The following is a 20550-nucleotide window of genomic DNA, read 5'->3' as shown; positions in this document are numbered from 1 at the left end:
GAACTAGCTCTTGTAGACCAGGCTGGTCTCGAACTCACAGAGATCTGCCTGCCTCTGCCTCCCGAGTGCTGGGATTAAAGGCGTGTGCTACCACCGCCCAGCATTAACTTTACTTGAATAATAGAAATATTAATACATCACTATAAACAAATTCATTATTTCAAAATCAACAGTAAGTGCATATGGTTTTAAGAAATGTCAGAGTTGGTAATAGGAAAATTAGGAGTTGAGTGTGAAATGAGGGAAAGAATTCAGTTATTCAGTTGGGTACATACCGTTCCTGGTCGGGGATAAGGTATCCTTCCCTCATACTGGACCCAGCGATGGTCTGCACTTTCCTTATGAGCATAGGGGCCATTAAAAACAGCTCTGATGTCAGCCATACTATACACACACACAGCAGAGCCCTTGAAGATGGAGCTGAAAGAAAGGAACGTGATCCAGTCATTCATCCTGTGTGCTCATAACTGCACCCAAGAGCTTGTGGAGAACAGATGCACATTCTAGTTGATAAGCATTGCCAAAATATGTGTCTATGTCTTGAAGGAGTTTGTAGGCAAGTAATTGTGATTGGCATGTGAGGATGATAACTCCTTACAGGTGGGTAACGGAAGCGTACAGCAAGACGGGTGCCGAAGTGGATCATCATGGATCCTCAGAGGACAGGTGACAACAGTGGTTCTCAACCTTCCTAACGCTGTCCCTTTAATAAAGTTCCTCATGCTGTGGTGACCCCCACCATAAAATAATTTTCACTGCTACTTCAGAACTGTCATTTTGCTACTGTTATGAATAACAACGTAAATATCTGATATGCAGGCTGTCTGATACGTGATCCAAGAGGGCTCACAACGAACATATTGAGGACCAATGATGCAGAAAAACTGTAGGCTAGAAATGATTAAATATGATGCTCAGTTACATACTGTTTAGTTTTTTAAATCATTATAATACTTACAAAGATATTAAAATGTAAGAAGTTATTTATCTGTATTTAAAACAGTAATCATTTTTAAAGACCATACCATTTATCTAAGGTTGTCAGACTCATTGCATGTGTGTTTGCTGACTTAAACATTTTCTTGGCCTTGGTCATTCCACTAAAAGTGCGTGCATGTCCAGAGTTTGGATAAGGAATTTGTTGTTCACATCATTTTGTTAAAACCATTTTTAAGGCAGAAATAAACTTTCATTGCTTGAACTGGGTTTATGAATTGCAGTCATCTACTTAATACTTAATGTGGTCATAATCATGTGGTTTTAGCAAACAAATTAAGCAGCTAAAATTTTCCCAGGAATTCTAAAACTGTACAAGACAGAGATCACAACTGTTAGCACTTTTCAGGGATTTCTTTTTTGCTTTATTCCTGGAAAGTAAAATAAATTTTCTTTGAGGCTTACTCTTAAAACTAAGATGGACCTTTCTGACTGAATGACGTCATTCCTGTTTTACACAAACTAATGATTCTTCAGCATTTGGAAGCTCAGTCATTAATAGTCTTGGAATGGTGTCAATGGGAAACATCAGAAGGTAATGGTAAGCAAGCAGATAGGAGGAAAGTGATATTGTGATAATAATCACATAACTGTCTATTATATTTTAAAGAAATAATGCACCATTATCAAAGGGTAATTATGTCTTTTCATTAGACAAAAGATATGACATGCATTCTAAAATGACCTCAGTATTCAAGGCAGCATTAAAAATAAAACAGGAAAGAACACAAAGGAACAAAGAGCTGTTTTGTAACTTTACACCCTGGGTGGGCAGAAATTTGATAGGAAAAAAAATGAAAGAATTATCTCGGGGCTCTGTCTCCCTGGCACATATCTACATCTGTGTGTGGAACACACATCAACTTCAAAGAAGAATTTTGCATGGAAAGGGGCCAAGAAAACTAGAGCTGAGATACTTGAGCCACTGCAGGCAATTTCTCCTCTTGCATTTTTTTTATGTTCTTTGCACATTAATAGAAAAATGGATTTCCAAACAGCAGCTCTTGAGGTGTCTTCATAATATCCATATTAAAATATTTTCCTCTTAGGTCCCACAGTTGATCAAATATTCTTTGTTTGCTGATATATTTTGAATCCACAAAAAATTCAAGCTTATAAGGGGCTCACCATGGAGAGAAAAATACGATAAATTTATTCAAATAGAGACACCAGAGTCATTTCTTTCATTAATAAAGAGTTAAGGGAAGATACATGCAAAACTGAGAAGTATTCTAGACATACTGTGAAAAGGGTCTGTGTCCCTTAAATAGAGTCAAAAGGAAGTCAATGAATAAAACGGGATGAAGAGAAAAGAGGCCACACCTTTATAAAGGGTTTGTAGATGCCACTACAAACTCTTGGAAGTCATGTAATCTCAACGATATTACAAGGCAGCACTATGCAGAAACCAGACAAGAACATAGGTATGAAAATAAGGACAAGCTTTAGGCTCACGTTATTGATAGGAATCGACCACTAATCTTAGAGAGCAGTTCAGTGAACTGCTCAGAGAAGCCACGTCTACTCGTTAGGGTGACAAGGGGGTTGTGATATAGGTGGTTTGAAGTCAACAATGCTCTGTCCTTTGATGGGTTACAGCTTCATCAATTAACTCGGTCCCTCATTCATATATTTCTTCCTCTATGGTTACACATATGGAAAGCACTAATTATGAATATTACATGTATATGTTTTTTACCTAACCATTTTATGCTGTGATTTCATATTAGAGATATGCTTGTTAATGTGTGCAGTGGCATGAGCACAGGTGAGTCACTGATGCATTGTGTATAGCAAAAAAAAAAAACAAAAACAAAACAAAAAACCTGAAAACAGCAGAATGTACTGGGGGCTGGGTGAATGTTATCTGTGGTAATTAGAATAGAGCTACCTTGCTGGTATGAAAAGAACTAATATGAATACATTTCTAAGACACTAAAACCTGGTCCAATGATAAAAATATTTATGCTACACAACTATGAAGTAAAATTAAAAAGAACATACAGCTATTGTAATAGTTTGAATATGAGGTACCCGTAACAGACTCATTTTCTTTTAAATAACTGTTCTCAAGTAAGTAGTGCTATTCTTTGAGGTTTGGAGGTGGGACCTTGCTGAGAAAGTAGGTGTCTAGGGAGTAGACCTTGACGATTATATCCCCACTCTGCTTTTGGCCCTTGTCTTGCTTTGCTTCATAATTTTCTCAAGTGTGAGCAAGCTCCTGGGGCACGTCATAATGAATTAATTACATCTTAGAAGGGTGAGTCATTTCGCTTAAAAATTGCTTCTTTTGAGTGTTTGGTCACAGTGATAACTAGAGTAGCTTCTAATGCGGGGCTAGAGATGAAGCATTGTGGGCGGGTATTAGCACACAAACGCCTGTGAAACAAACTAGTTGACAAGTGTTTGGCTCCTATACATAAAAAAATTTCAGGACAAAAGCATTCTCTTTGGGGCTGGAGAGATGGCTCAGGGAATTATATTTAGGTTTCCAACACCCAATGCAAGCAGTTCACAACTGCCTGTTAATCCAATTACAAAGTATGTATCGTATCTGATGCCATATTCTGGCCTCTATGGGCATCTGTACCCGCTTGCACTTACACACACACATGGACACAAACACATGATAATAAAATATATGAATAAAAAAAGCTCCTTTTAAAGCTTGAAGCAAGAAAGTACAGAATAGACTGGCATCAGACTGGCTAGATATGAGAGTTTGACATGGCCACAAAGATCCTCATTATTCTGCCCAGACAAACATACACAAATCAAATAGGTAGCATTTCTGGTGTGTCAGCTTCACCAGGCTAACATAGTCAACTATTCAAACAAAAGGCTTATTACTCAGATAAATGTATTTAATAGATACAATCAAATTCCATGATCAGTAATTTAGTGAGATGATCTTTGATAATCTGGGTGAACCTGATTGAATAAATTCTCAAACATTATAAAACCCAGCTAAAATATGCTCAGATTCTATCACTGAAGCAGTTTGTGTTATGCTGAGAATTCAACTCCCTACCTTTTTCCAATGGCTTGACTTTTGGTTTTTTGGAATTGCCTAGCAAAATTCCTTAGAATAAATCTCTTCATCTGTTAGACAAAAAAAAAGACTTGTGTTCAACCTACCTGGTTGTGGTAAAGACTCCATATACTACAGGATTTCTTTCATCTCTCGTAGGAAGTAAATAAATGTCTTCTGTTAATGGAAAAATAATTATGTACCATATATTTTTGTTTTGCAGTAGTACATTTGCTTTTTAATAATATATAATAGTTCAAGAACTCTAAGCAACACGCAACATAAAGATGAATCACTACAGTATTAAGGACTTAAGGGTAAAAGCTTTCTCACAAGCTATGTGACATAACCTCTTAATGGGATGTGTCAATCAAGGGTAAATGGGATGACTCAGTTGGCAGTCTCCATGACTATTTCCAATCAAGGGTTTGTGATTCCAATTAAAATGGAAACCAGAGACCAAAGGAACATTTTACCCAACAGTTTAAAAACATGTTATGCTGCAATGGGTTGAGCCTCGTCTGTCTATGTGAAAATACGCGCATGTGCAGTGGATACAGCATTAAGATGGCTTTTTAATTGATTTTTATTGAGCTCTACATTTTCTCTGCTCCCCTCCCTGCCTCTCCTCTCCCCTTCAAGCCTCTCCCAAGGTCCCCATGCTCCCAATTTACTCAGGAGTAAAATGTTTTGCAGAATTATGTGAGCTATGGGTGTGTTTATTTTCAATATGAGTAAAGCATATAATACTGAGGAAATAGAGGACTTAACCATTCTGCACGCTCGAAAATAAAATTAGAAGATAAAAACTAATGATGTTGACTTTATGTGTAACTAACGTATTTTCAGAACTAGATTTTAGAGGACTAAAAAAAGAAGAAATGAAAAGAAATCTGTCTGCAGTCTCTCTAAATATGTTTTGAGTGGGTGACCACGGTCAACAAATCTTCCACACTCCCCAGCAGAGGGCATCCTAGGAACAAGGAATCCACCCAGACTCTTTCCATCTGGAGGAAGTTGCTCCCACCAAGGAAGGAGGAAAGAATGGATGGACTTTCTAGCCTATTGGTCTACATCTTCTAATTACTGCAATTATGCATCCTTTATTAAGTTTGAGGTTCTTTTGAATACAGACATAGTTTGAATATTGTGCCTCCAGACTGAGGGCAAAACATAAGCTTTGCATGTGTGAATGTCATTTAGTAACAACAATTCCTTCCGGCTGCATTTAATTGTGAATGGATGTATCTGCCTGATGATGCTAGAATAAACACATGCTGAATTACTTGATTAAGTCCTAAGACTTTTCTAAGAACAAGGGACATGTGACTTACGTAGTTCATCAAAATGAGTATAAGCCCCATCGCTTCCAGGAATGGAGCAAATCAGTCTCGCCTTAAGAAAAGTTGTCCATTTGTTTATCAGACTTCGTTGCCCACCTACATCATTCTAAAAGAAAGGGAAACAAAAAGGTTAAAAAGTTACCAAGAGGAATCTACAACTAACTAACCCTGGCAAGGTTTACAGGTGATACCTTAGGAACATTACCGTTTTAAAAGGCATGCAATAGGAGTATTTACTTCAACTACTCAATCATGGAAAAGTTAGTTCGTCACTCAACCAGAAATGTTTCCTTACGGTTAAATGAAAGCAACGCGAGCATTTTAACCCTGGTGAATGAGTGGATGCACACAGAGTGCAGTAATTAAAGCAGCCTGGGGCCAAATGTTGTGTCTGCCAAGTTTTTGTTCATGACCTATAAAATGCTAACACATCTCTAGTTTGTCATTGATAAAACATGATTAATGTCTTGAAATTCAGTTATTTTGATGATCAAATGGAAAGTTTTGTGTAATGTGTTTAGTATAGTGCCAGGCAACTTGGGTTCAATAGCTGTTAGAATGACTTATATGTCATATTGGTACTTAAAAACCATGTTTTCATATTTTCAAAATAGGCTTAATTATAGAATAAAAATGGTCTTCCGCAAACTAGTGTAGTATTAATTAAATATCGAGGAACCATAAGTATACACACACATGCATATGAAAATAATTCTCAGTATTAACCTACATTTTCATACATTACTTCTTCTCAGAAGCATTTATTTAAAATAGTTTTAAATATTGAGCCAAACATAGACATTCACTTCACATAAACAGAATAACCAGTGTCCCTTTATACATTAAATTTATAAGAATATAAAAAATGTTTTCAAATAAGCTAGCTTTTTCCTGTGCTCATAAAAAAATAGAATGCAAATGATTCATGGAATGCATACATTAATAATTTTATTTCAATCAAAATTATTCTTAGATACATTTTCCACTATTCTACTTACATTTAACAATGCCATATAAATCTTTTGTCTTTTCTCATCCCAAATTCTAGAAAACTAATGAAAAATTTAACTGACAAGTTTGGTATTTGACTATCAAGTACATACCTTCTCTACTTAATGTCTTTAATCTAGACTAAATTGAAGGAGAATGTCTGGATGACAATTCTAAGTAAGAAAACTGAGTCCATATACAATATATCTACACATATATACATACACACACATATATATACATACATGTATATGTGCCCATATATACTGTGTTCTTCAAAAATTTGATTTATTTTAGATTTATAAGATACAACCATATAAATTAAAGTATAATTTTAAACTTTAAAGTCACCAATCTTGAATGAAATACTTCATGTACTTAATCAACAAATCATAACATCTAACAGATTTTTGTCTCACTCGTTTTTCTTTTTAAAAATTTAACACTGGGTCTCATTTTGTGTCCCTGGCTGGCCTGGAACTCACTGTGTAGATCATTGTGGCTTGAGCTAGCAGAAAGCCACCTTCTGCCTTCGGAGTGCAGGGATTAAATGTGTGTATCACTGCCCAGAAACTATCTCTTTCTTTAAAGCTTACATGATTCCAAGGCATTATGAAGAATAGAATAGATCTGTAACACATATGTGATTGTAGTTACATATAAAAATATCTAATCACATGTATATGCACAAACACAATAAAAATACAACTGTACACAGGAAGCATTTAAATTCAGGGGAGACAGAAAGGCTTTAGGTGATTTTGTTGTTGTTGTTTTGTTTGTCATTCATGCAGTTTAGATTTTCTGCATTTGATAATAATAAAATCTGCAATAGCATTTAATTTCTAGATGGTTTAATCTAAACTAGAAACTTCTTAGAGCCTTTGGTGAATAGAATATTCTTTTTTTTGTTTTTTGTTTTTGTTTGTTTGTTTTGTTTTGTTTTTTGAGACAAGATTTCTCTGTAGCTTTGGTGCCTGTCCCGGAACTAGCTCTTTTAGACCAGGCTTGTCTCGAACTCACAGAGACCCTCCTGCCTCTGCCACACGAGAGCTGAGAATAAAGGCGTGTGCCACCACTCCCCTGTGATTAGAATATTCTGTACAGTGCCGCCAATAGGGTACTTAATAAATATATGTTTAATCGTTAAGAAATAACTAGTTTTATAAAGAAAATTGGCAAAATTCTTTAGAAAGGTTTGGAAAGCCACTGATGGAGTTTCTGCACACGGGGAAAACGAAGAGTGGTGTTTGGGGTTCGGCAGATTCGATTTTCCGTCTTATTAGTGACAGGCAGCGCCAGGGCACATGTGGAAAGATGAGTTGAAGAAATGATCTGGGGGCTGGAAATTAGGGAAAAGTACAACAGATAGAGCAATGCAAAACATACTGAGAGAACCAAGACAAAGCTTGTTTCAATGAAACTGGGATCAATTAAACTAGTAAAGGAAAATGTTGGAAAAGTAAATTAGGGAAAGACCAAGAGAGGCTTTCATAGAAGGCCAAGGTGCCTGGATGTTATTAAGTATACAGCGAGGAAGTACTTAAGGATTGCAATTAGAAATGAAATATAAAAATCATATTTGTCTTTAAGAAAACCACATAGCAGACTATATAATGCCTCTCAACTAACAGGCATGTCTATAATTGCTCTTAAATTTCTATTGCGTATATTTACTCTCTGAGTATCATTGCTCAAACACTATGCTACCTATTTGATGATTCTGATGCCTCTGAAGATGTAAAGCCAGACTTATCTAAATACGGATTTTTGAATGATCATATCTCAGAGTATCATTCTTTCCTAAACCTGGTGTATCAAATGTCAACAAGTGCTCATATTCAAACATTTTCCCTATTCTACTTTCAATTCTTATCTATAGTAAAAATGAAAAAAAAATTCTAACTTACTAGCTCCAATTTTGTTTATTAAAAGGGGGATGTTTATTGTTTAATATGATGAATAAAAACGTGCACGTTTTTAAATGGATCAATCTTGCCTTGTCTCTCTATCCAGCAATCCTGTCAAGTTTCTTAAGGAGCTCATGATAAAAACGAACAAACAAAACAAACCAAGTGAAAGCTTTCTGCTCTCAGCAGTACAGTGAGCACAGCTTTGGCACAATGCTCTCAGTAAACACTAGAGGACTGGACATTGACTTTCAGAGAAACCTGGACCACAGCTAGGCAAGTCCAGTGCCCTAGACTTTGTATTTCTTCTGCAAGGAAGCATCAGTCAGACTTTCTTGCCCAGCTTTCTGCCCCTGTGTTTGTTTGCAAATCCACAAAATCCCCTTTGAGAACTTTTAGCCCAGAAGAAGTCTGAGCAAAGGTAATCACTCTTGTTCTAAATTGTCACAAGTCCACTCTTCTTTGTGAAGCTCTACAGAAGCCAGCGGTCTTACCAACACAAAAGATTTATTATTGAGATGTCAGACTGGGCAGCTCCTGGTTACCAGTTGCTTCTGTGTGCCTCCACTCTATTTATCAGGAGTGCTTTGTTGTTAGGCCCTCTGCACAGAGATGCACATGAAAGTAACAAAGAGATGAGGGTAAACAAGCCTGAACTCTTGTGCTCCCCAGGGTGATGAAGGACAGGGCCTGTGTGTTGTTGTTTGCTTATGGTTTGACAACAGATAAGGAATCGTTTTTGTCTAGTAGATCAGTCATGATATACCTTAATGGATAGAAATCCTTTCTTCTGTGTGATCAAATTTAGGTTTATATCAACATTAAACTGCCATGTAGAGTAGCTCAGGGCAATCACACATGAGCTTTTACTGAGTGTGTCTTGTGACCTAAGGCTCACAACACTGGGTTCATATGCTAACCATAGTTTTATCTGTGTAAAGCACCTGGTTTAAAGATCTCTTGGTACTTTATATTGTCACTTTCACCTATGCTTAGAAAAAAAAGATATAAGAAAATATATCAATTGACATTAAATTGTATGCTAAATTCTTGAAATCAATAAAAATCAGGAATGTAATTGAGAATATATAGAAATTGTATGTTCAAGACATAAAGATGTGCTGAGTTAGGAGAATGTTTGCATAGTATATAAGAAGATTGTGCAATCTTAAAAATTATGAGTTCAAGAAATCACATGTGTTATACAGGCAAATGGCTAGTTTTCTTCTCTGCCTTTTTTCTTAGTGGCTTGTGTATGTATATTTTTATTTTGACTTCTAAGATATCTCAACTGTCAGCTGTTAGTAGGTGGAAATAAAGGTTCTTGGCTGTCAAGCTACCTGGAACTTACTTGAGATCCTAAGAATCAGAAAAGTCCTTCAGTGTCTTTGGAAGCAGTAGCGAGTAGGTCTCAGTAGATCTGATGTTGGTCAAGGGAAGGGGAGTCACTCTGATAGTTTCTTTTACTAAAAACACACGTCTATATAACTGCGTTATCTCAAGTAAATAAATAAGGCTGTGTTTCTTTTTTTTTTTTTTTTTTTTTGGTTTTTCGAGACAGGGTTTCTCTGTGGTAAGGCTGTGTTTCATGTGGCATGTCACCCATTTCTGTGTGAGTTACTGAGGTTTCACCTTGGTTTCTACAACTCACCTGATAGGATTACCAAGTATGATATCATGTAAAGAGTAACTGAAGCAGTCTTAATAAATTGCAATTATCTCAGTATAACATAGTGGTGAGAACAGTTTTGTTATTCTCACACGCACCAGTCACAAGAAACACAGTCACAACTCGCTGGGGACTTAGAGTAGAAAACAGGAAGAGAAACATTGATTTCTCATTTGTTTGGGGGAAGGGCAGAGCTTTTTTATTGTACATCATTCAATGTACAAAAGGATCCTCATTAAAATTCTCTTTTGTGTACATTGATAACTTTTTCAACCTTTTTGTTTTGTTTTGTTTTATTTCTGGGAGAGTGGGTCATGGGAGACACAGAATGAACGTGAAGTTCAGATGACAACATGAAGAAGACAGTTCTCTCCTTTGAACCCTGGATTCTCAAACTTGATGGCAAAGTCCCTGTATCTGCTGGGCCCTTTCATCCACTGTAAAACACTGGTATAGTTTAATGTACATGGTATATGGCAATGAGGCTTTGGTGACCTTATTCTAGGTTTCACTTTATTTTTCTAATGTTATGATTACAGTTTAAATCTTCCGAGTCCAACATCTTGTATTGGAATTTTCCTTACCATTTTTATTTACTTACAGAGAATCATGTAGACGTGTTTTAAGTTTCCAAAAACCAGATTTTGTCCCTAGAAATAACTCAGTGCAGCCTGAGAAAGCACAGACAGGAGCCAGCATGGCAGTTGCTTTGCAGGAAATATCATCTTCTTGAACAGTGGCATTCTTTAGATTATCCAATAGCATATCTCAACACAGAATTAATTAAAGCCTGCTAGATGCAACTTTTTATGACAAATGGCACATCAGATAAAGAATATGACATACTGAATTAGAGAATCCATTAAGTCAAAATCACAAAGGTACTGATTCCCCAATTCTTCATGCTATCTTTTTTACAATGGTCTGTAGATGGGCCTGTGTATTGGCCTCCAAGAGACAACGTCAATGGTAGAATAATAGTTTCATTTATTGAAAAAAATTCTATGAACTTTATATAACATTTCAAAACAAGGAGAGTTTTGCTAATTCCAGGTATAATACAAGAACAAATATTACTGATGACAGCTACTGGAGAGAAGAGAACAAAGAAGATGTTTATTTTTAAATACTTCAGAAAATTCTCCTCTTTGTCCAAGAATACAGATGAATGGCAGTGGGTAAACACAGAAATTTTAACCAAAGATAAATCCATAACTCTAACTCTTATTGTCCTAATTTCTTGGGGTGCATTACTCTTTGGAAGTCTAAGGATTGGGAAAATCTGAATTCCCTCAAAGTAAGTCCATTAACACTGAGCAGTGTTTTTGTTATTTTTGCTTGTTTGTTTGAAACATCATCTTAGCTCAGGCCGGCCTGGAACTCACTATACAGTAGAGAATGACTTTGAACTTCTGCCCCTGCCTCTATCTCCCAAAATCTGGGGTTACAGGCATGCACCACCATACCTAGTTTTATACCATGTTGGGTATAAAATGTCCACAGAGATTTTCAAGGAAAAGTTTTTTTTTTGTTTTAGTTTTCTTATTCCTTTTCTAAATAATATTTATAGGCAACTGCTTGAGATTTGCCATTGCAGAACATCAATGCAAAAAGGAGAAAATCTTTCTCGAGCTACTTTAGAAACTCAGGAGAGTATTAGAGATGCGGAATGTGGATGCCACATTATGCTAAAGAACTTCGTTTCTAAGCACCAGCAGGTTAAGTTCGGCACACGTAGGCATGCTCTCAGGTACTATCAAGGCCTCCTAATTTTCGCTTTACAAGCTACAGCCAGCATCATAAATCCCTTCCCAGGAATTTCTCTGACGGGAAAAGCAGATGGAAGTGCCACAGAAGCACATCTGTAACTGTGGGCATTAAATCTCTCACTTAGGTTGTAAGGGACGCACCGAAAGTAAGCACGCAAACCACAGCCCTGTAGAGATCAATAAATACAGAGAGTGTCATCAGCCTTGAAAACAAATCTTCAAAGGCAGCGATTGTCCAAATAGGGCCATATATCAAAATAGACAACGCGAGTGGAATTGAAGCAAACAGCTATTAATGAGACCCCTAGGCAAGTTATGTGAAAGGGCCATCCAAATTGAATTCCTGGCGTGGACACAAGGAAATGGTCAAAACAAAAAGGGAACTGGCATAGCCCGCAGCTGGAACCTAGAGTAGGCTGCACAAGTAAGCCTGCCACAATGCTTCCAAAAATGAAGGGAATCCACGTGTAATCAAAATAGCCTTGAGATGCAAAGCTGCCAGCTAGCCTCGCTAAGGCACTGGCATTTCTACACATTAATAACGGAACGCGCAAGCGTGCGTGCGCGCGCGGGCACACACGCACACACACACACACACACACACACGAGTGCGGGGAGAGTGTGTATATAGGTATGATGGTTTCTGAAAGTACTGAACTGCAAAGTTAATAGACAGAAGTCTCTCTGTCATTTTCCTCTTCGACTGTGCCTGATCATCCAGTCAGTGTGCAATTTCTCACCATGGAGATAGAAATAATCTACCACGAATGACAGAAATTCACCAGGGTGTAAGATGGCCCACTTAGTACTTCAAAATATTGACAGTTCAACAAGACTGAACAATTAAACAGAACTCAACAAGGATTTTAAAAATCACTTAAGTCTCAGCACCCTGTTTTAAATTTGAAAGGCTTGCTAAATAGTTGGGCTAGAAAGTTATGATGTTACAAAAAGATAATTTTTTAGGGGATATGCCCTTGATGATGGAAATCATTCTTAATTTGAAAGAAAGTCTTAATATAAAGGTATTTTTCTGAGCTATTATTGATTAATAGTGTCACGTGAAATTAACATACCAGTTAATTGATACCTCTCCTTTCCACATATCTTAGTCAAAATTCATAGTTCTTATTAATAAATATTTATCAAATATGGTTTCAAGGTACTTCGATTGTGTTCAGAAATACTACACATTTATAAATATAAGTATTTTTAAAAATAAGAACAAAGCAGAGGGCTGGAAAGATGACTCGGTGGTTAAAGCATTCGCCACTCTCCCAGAGGACCAGAATTTGATCCCAGCACCCATCTTAGGTGGCCCACAACACCCTGAGTTCCAGCACCCGGGGACTCAATGGCCTTCTGGTCTCCATGTGTTACTGCAGATATGTAGTATACACTCACACAGAAACACATTTAAACATAAATAAGAATAAAATGAAACTTCTTTTTTAAAAAATGAGAGCAAAGCTGGGCGGTGGTGGCACATGCCTTTAATCCCAGCACTCGGGAGGCAGAGACAGGCGGATCTCTGTGAGTTCGAGACCAGCCTGGTCTACAAGAGCTAGTTCCAGGACAGGCTCCAAAACCACAGAGAAACTCTGTCTCGAAAAACCAAAAAAAAAAAAAAAAAAATGAGAGCAAAATAGCAGTAGTTTCTGCATTTACAATTAACAAAATACCAGCTGGACCTTATGTCACACCTCTGAATCCCAGCACTCAGAAAGTAGAGATAAGGGAATTGAGGGATTTTAAGGTCAGTGGGGAATGTACAGCGAGTTTCAGGCCAGCCTGGAAATACTATCTTCAATTCAACAAAACAAATGGAAACATAATGCAATTCCACTGCTTGCCAAAATACTTTGGTACCTTACCCACAGGATACCATTGCCACCTTCTTCAGCTCATAAGAGATATTAATTTGAATATGTTCTGAAACTATGTATGTATGTATATATATAATTTATAAATACATATTATTTATCATATACATAATGTGATATGTATATATCATATTATATTTATCATATACATAATGTGATATGTATATATATTTATCATATACATAATGTGAGTGTGTATTTTCAAGTACTATGGTTTACCTTCATTCCATGTAAGTCTCCTATATTAGATTGTTACATGTTCGCTCATACCCTGAAATCCATGTCAATCATTATTGAGCATATGCCACATGTAAATCCAATGCTCTTATTTAAGCATTACATTTTTTGATACAGTAGTCATAGAAGATGTGGGTGTTTGCATTGTGTCGGTTAAAAATGCAGAAAGAGAGAAGAAGGTAGGCAGTATGTACCAGGTTGAATGTTTCTATCCTCTTGGGCAGAGGTCATCAGTTATATGTTGACTGTCAAATTCTGGAGTTTTTTGGCCTGTAACATCATTGCAAACTGCTTTGATTTCTTTGTTCTTTCTTTTCTCTTCTCCTCCCATTTATCCACATACTCTCTTCCCTCTCCATTCTGTTTTATTTGCCTGCATCAGTGTCTGAAGGATGCAGATTATGGATGCGTGGTGCCCCCCACAGCAACTGAGTTTTTATCAGGACATCACTCCAGTGATTTGTGATAGCTCTCCTACCCATCCTACCACACCACAGAACAAACTCTTCTCCAATTGCTTTTTTGGACATTTATATCTTATTTAAAATTGCTATTGTCCCTCTGGATCCTGTCTGTGTTTCATCTTGTTACAAGTATTTCTGAACAGTTTTAGTTGCTTCCATGACTCAAAAGCCGACACATATTGCAGATTTCACACTAGAGAGCTGAGATGCCACAGAGCCCCGGGCTCACACTTTTAAGTAGGTTAATATAACACATTCCAGAGCCACATCAGCTGCAGAAGTCCCAATATAACATCTATGCTGTTTCCTCTCTCATCAGGGAATGCACCAGTTCTGAATTGTCAAGATCCCTGCCTTGTCTTCTAAAACCCAGTTACCAAGAATATAGGAGTGCTTATCTGTATGACAAGTGCCATCTAGAATGATATTGCCTATGAGGTGCTTATCACGCGATGAGGTCAATACCAATTGGGGAATGGGAACAAGGATGCACTGTAAATTCAGTTCTTCATCTTCAAAGCCATATTTCAACATGTGACCACACACTGCATTAATACTGCAGATAAGAACAAGACCATGGTCATGAACTGCACTTATCTGTACTGATCTACCAATGAGATACCTATTTGTTCTTTAGATATGTACAAACGGATTCTCTTTGAAATATCTCCTAAATAATCCTTCATGTCTTTTTTCATACTATATTGGATAAAACAGACTTCCTACTCACAAGTATTTCTCAATCCAGATGCTTTTTTCCATTGTGGGCTAAATATATTCATCTTGTCCCTCTGTACCTAGAATAACTCATTATTGCCTAGGGTCATGTTCTCAGTTGCTAACATGGAAACAAGACTTCTTATCACCTAATTTCCAACAAAGACATTGGTCCCCTGACACATGCTTTGAATTTTTTGGTTTTGTTTTGTTTTGTTTTTCGAGACAGGGTTTCTCCGTGGTTTTGGAGCCTGTCCTGGAACTAGCTCATGTAGACCAGGCTGGTCTCGAACTCACAGAGATCCGCCTGCCTCTGCCTCCCGAGTGCTGGGATTAAAGGCGTGCGCCACCACCGCCCGGCTTGAATTTTTAATACAAGATTTCCGCATCCTATGAACAAGATCTGCCCTGATAAAGGCTAAATGGAATGCTTGTCCTCTCTTCCTCCATGTGGTGTAGTCCTGTTCACACTAGAGAATTCATTTCAATCATTCCCTTCATATGATGCTTTCAAACGTCACTGATAGCTTAGAGGTCTCATATGTCCTACTTATATCATCACACTTTATGAGTGTCTTTTATATCCTTTCCCTCAGTGTAATTTAGATCTATTTTTAAAAAAGAATAACAGCTTGGTATCAACAGTGTCTGTGTGTTCTAGGGAAGTCATATTTTGATGCTATTGGTGAAATATTCAAATATAAGGCATAAATGGATTATAATATTGAACATATCAGCCCTTCCCTTGGACAATCTTTAATCTCTGTTGGTGTTCAGAAAGAGAGAGAGAGAGAGAGAGAGAGAGAGAGAGAGAGAGAGAGAGAAGAGACAGTAAGAGAGTAAAAGGGTAGTCTATTACCAAAACCTCTTACCAATAATTTTATGAAAATTAAGTCAAGAAAACAGATTTCCCAGGTAAATATAACACTAATTTTTAAAGTTGAATATTAAAAGGGGCAGAAATTTTTAAACTGTCAACAGTTCCATTCCGTGTCAAATTATTAGTTAAATATGAAAGCAAACAATGGCAGCAAGAACAAAACCTTTGTGTTTCCAAATACAGACTGTGGGAAAATGTGAGCTGAACTGGCAGGCTAAAGGACTGCCACTATAACACAATAAAACCTGGGAAAGTCAGAGGGTTTCCACAGCCTTCTAGGAGATCTTCCTTCTATACTAATTTCTTACAATTATCACACTCAATTTTGTTTCACAATAAAGATATGTTGTTTAATTATTGCTTGACAAAAAAGCAGAGAAATAAATATCAAGACATTTTTGAAGTAAGGGAAATAAAACAAAAAGAATAAATTGCAAATAATGCCAGAATTCTTTTATGTGAAAGCAACATAAAAAGTAATGGTGACTATGAGTTTGATGTGCAGTAATTAAACTGTGAACAAAGAATTTAGATCCAGATTTCATGGACATTTGACCAAATAGATTATGGCTATATAGTGAGCAGTTTTAAGATGTCACACAGTTAAAAGAACAATTAAGAGACTCATCTCTTTTCACACTAAGTGAAAAGTCTCTCTTTTGTTTCTCATCCATCACATCTTTATTTGATCTCTTGATTTGATGGAACACAATTTTACTGTGTATTCTCAGAGGTTTTTGAGTTAGGTAAACTCCTTTCCTTCTTTTTTTCTGCCTTTTCATTTTTGCAGGAATTTTCTCACAGCTTAAAAAGAACATTCCATGGGTAATAGTTGAAATTCTAACTACAGTTACTACATAGATATTTATAGTTATGACAAAGGCTGAGGTATTCATCTACCTTTACGATTCATTTATACCAGAATAAAATCTTTACTTTGTTAAAAATAAATTTCAGTCTAATGGATTATAGCCATTAAGTGATAAGCATTGAACTCCCCACAAACAGCGCACTTGTCATACACTGTTTTCAAAAGGACTCATGAAACGCATTTACTGCTTGTAATCCCCCTTTGACACATTTAACAAACCTCACTTATACAAAATGTCAGTCTATTGGGTGGCTCTCAGGGTCATTATACCATTGTTATGTGGCATGCTTCAGTACACTGAAATACTAAGAGCACTCCGGGCATGGCCATTCATTCCTAGCAGGAGGCTTTAAAAGATGACTACAGATTTTTGGACTCTGAGAGAATGAGGATGCCTTTTAAACAATCTGTCCCCTCTGGGGTAAAAAGGATCAGTGGGAGGAACAGCGTTATTGGCTAAGATGGTACGTAAAGAATGGTCTGGCCTCAAAAGTCGGCTTCATTCAAAAGGTATGTTGTCATTAGCAATTTCAAGTGTGGTGATGGTTTGTATTCCTGCCCTTAGAACGGTTCAGAAGCCTGAGGGTACAGACTGCAACAAAAAGTGACAAGCTTAAAGTTTGTTTAAGACCAGAGAAAGATTGCTGAAGAAGGTATTTATTAACTTAACAGCTCTTGTTCATCACTGATTTATGTCTCGTCGGGAAAGTTCTTCCAGCAGAGGCAAATCCAGGAAGAATGCAAACATTCAGACATCAAGAGTTTGGCTCCAGTACTTTCTCTATTCTGTAAATTCCATGGCGAATCAACTAAAAGCCTTGATGGAACAAAATGTAACTCTCCAAAGCTGTTTATGTGGTCAGTATAATTTATATAAAATGGCAATATTCAGATTCAATTGGGGGTTTTTAAATAAATATTTTATGCTTTTAGTTATCTTTTATTCTTCATTTTTCTCTCAGAACTTAATCTAGATTAATAGCATAGGAAGTATTTAATATAATAAAATAGAATTGTATTTCAAACTCAATTGGTCCAAACAAAAGGCATGGTTGTTATATGTGTGGTGTATATTTGTAAAAATACAGACATGATTTTGTTAGTGTGTAAGTTACTCTAGTGATTATTCAAATTAAGTTGAGATGATCTAATGTAACATGGAAACATTTTCCCTCTGGGGATCACGACAGTGAGAGGTCTTATTGGTAAGAGCATTGAATGGTACTGAATATCAGCAGAGAACCAACAATCTGCAAGACCAGGGAGGCAGATAAGAACCAAAAATCAGATTGGAAAATAACTTGTTTTTTCTTTTCAAAGATGCATCTCAAAAATCACCCATGTAAAGGAGTGTGAAGTTTGAACTAATTTTCAACTTTATCAATAATGCATGGCCTCCTTCCCTTCAATACTGAAGATACATTACTTCATGCACAAAGACATGGTTCTTAAGAAAAATAAATGACTCTTGCCTTACAAACTCTCCCAACTCTTGAAAGAATGCTTCTGTCAGATGTACTGCCTTCCTGGGATGATTCCCGAAAGAAGAAATATATTTTATCATCATCTGGATTATAGGTGTCTGGAATGGGGAATGTTCCAATAAACTTTGCTCCTGTTTGGAAAATAAAGAGAGTTGAAAGTTAAAACAATAAGATAATCCAGCCAGAATCAACTCTGGGACCACTATATGTTAAAAATTAGCAGAGTTTTCAGAAAGTGATCTGAGAGTAGCATTCAGGAACCAAGATGTGCAGATCAACATGGTCAGTGTGGGTGTAAGTGGCAGCAGAAAGAGCGGCTGAGCACATCTGCAAACAATTCCAGGAGTGGCTGAGAAAGTGTGTGGCGGATCCAACTATCAGTGATTTCTACTAAGTCAGTCTCCAGCCATATAATCATAGGGATATATATATATATATATTCTGAGAAATGCTTTATTCAATGATTTCATCATTACTCTGCAAACACCATAGAAGTTAATTACAGGAATAAAACAGGCCAGTAGGCAATACAATCTTAAGAGACCGCATTGTATGTAGAGTATACATGGTCCATTGTTGACCAAATGAAGCACAGACGACTCACCTTCAAAGTCTTTTTCCGTCTAGCAATTCTGTGATTTTATGTCCTTTTTATCATGAGACTACTTCTTTATAGTAACCATGTGATTTCAGTAAACTTAGGTGATGTGGGAGTGATTTCTTATTAAGAAAGAAACTGCCTAGACCCAGTTGATAGGCCAACCCTTAGGTAGGTGGAGAAAACAACAGAATGCTGGGAGAAAGAAGCTGAGTCAGAGAGTTACCATGATTCTCCCACTCCAGGCAGATGCAGGTTAAGATCATTCCTGGTAAGCCAGCTCGTGGGCTACACAGATTATTAGAAATGGGTTAGAGCTAGCCAATAAGAAACTGAAACTAATGGGTCAGGCAGTGTTTAAAAGAATACAGTTTCCGTGTAATTATTTCAGGGCATAGAGCTAGCCATGTGTGTGGCTGGGTGCTGGGGACGCAGCCCAGCCGCTCTTATTACTACACTTAGGGAAACCTGAAATGTCATCGATCATGAAAACTGTGGTATTCTTTATTACACAGTGTGAAATTAAATGGAGGTGGAATGAAAATAACCAATACTGCTTAGGTTCTTTCCAGTACATAGCCTGGAGATCCTCTTTCTGGGTTTATATCTTAATGGTGATATCAGGCAATTTTGTAGAGATGGTCTTAGTCAAAAGTCCAAGAGCCTAGTTATGTGTTAGTTTTTTTTACATATAATAGGAGGCTTCTAATGTTATTTTCTGGTAGAATCTATTAGTAGGTTAGTATATATAAAAGCACTGAGCAACTGCGAGTGCCTGATGTTCAATCAACATGAGTTGTAGTTAGTCCTAGCAGTGCTACCTTGTATTAGTAGGTACTCTGAAGCCAAAGGCTGGAAAATCACAAGTACAAGACATCCATAGTGATTTCTGGGCCTTCCTTTGCTATTTAGTGAGAATCTGTCTCCAAAATAGAAAACACAAAAAGGATTGGAGACACCTTGGTAGTAATGGAGGGTTGAAGCATGCATTAAGTTTGGGCCCCATCACCGGGAGAGATCTCATCAATAAAGCAGTTCTTAAACAAAATCGCAAAGCAAGGAAAAGGTCAGTGTGATTTGTTAAGGTGACAATAGTGAGGATGGTGACTGCCCTGTTATGAGCCCCTGGGGCTGGGACACCTGAGCGCATCATGTACTTGTAGAAATGACATAAAGTTATTCAAAGTTAACAAAGCCTGCCTGTCCTGACCCAGAAATCCATCCCTCATATATGGCCAGTGACAAAGTATTGCAGCACAAAAGGGGAAAAAAAACCCAAAAAAACAAAACCCTTTGTACTACTTCCAAGTCAGATAAAGTTTCCTAATGACTTGCTTAGATAAAGAATTGGTCAGTTCATGTTGTTGTTTGGTGTAACTGTAAGGCTGCCTGATAACGCATCTTTACTTTGTTCAGAAACAATGTTTTGAATAAAAGCAAAGAAAATGAATACGGCTCTTGAGAAACAGAGGAAGCAGTTGAGTTCAACAGACTATGTGAGGCACCTGCGGCAATCAAGACACTAAACGTTCAGGGTACAGAAGAAAGGAGTAGAACATCACATTGTTCTGGATCCTTTCTGCCCAAGGCTATGATTTCCATGCATCTTGGGAGTTCTGAAAAAAAAAAAAACCATCCTCCAGAAAATGGATGGCAAGTGATCAAAAGTCCCATAAAGTAGGCTTCATGGCAGCCTTCTGCATACAGT

General features: G+C 37.1%; 1 protein-coding gene across 1 annotated transcript in view; it reads right to left on the bottom strand.

The window, feature by feature from the left end:
- Positions 1-20550, bottom strand: part of Sema3d (semaphorin 3D) — a 199391-nt gene that overhangs the window by 38829 nt on the left and 140012 nt on the right. The window contains exons 8-11 of the mRNA XM_005358325.3: positions 18233-18375; positions 5362-5476; positions 4135-4204; positions 276-420 (exon numbers count right to left, since the gene is read on the bottom strand). Of these exons, the coding sequence (XP_005358382.1) occupies positions 276-420; positions 4135-4204; positions 5362-5476; positions 18233-18375 (473 nt within the window). The remainder of the gene's footprint in view (positions 1-275; positions 421-4134; positions 4205-5361; positions 5477-18232; positions 18376-20550) is intronic.

The sequence above is a fragment of the Microtus ochrogaster genome, chromosome 26 (genome assembly GCF_000317375.1).
Source record: "Microtus ochrogaster isolate Prairie Vole_2 chromosome 26, MicOch1.0, whole genome shotgun sequence".
Lineage (NCBI taxonomy): Eukaryota > Metazoa > Chordata > Mammalia > Rodentia > Cricetidae > Microtus > Microtus ochrogaster.
The sequence above is the reverse complement of the archived record's forward strand: the minus strand, read 5'-3'. Positions and strand labels throughout refer to the sequence as shown.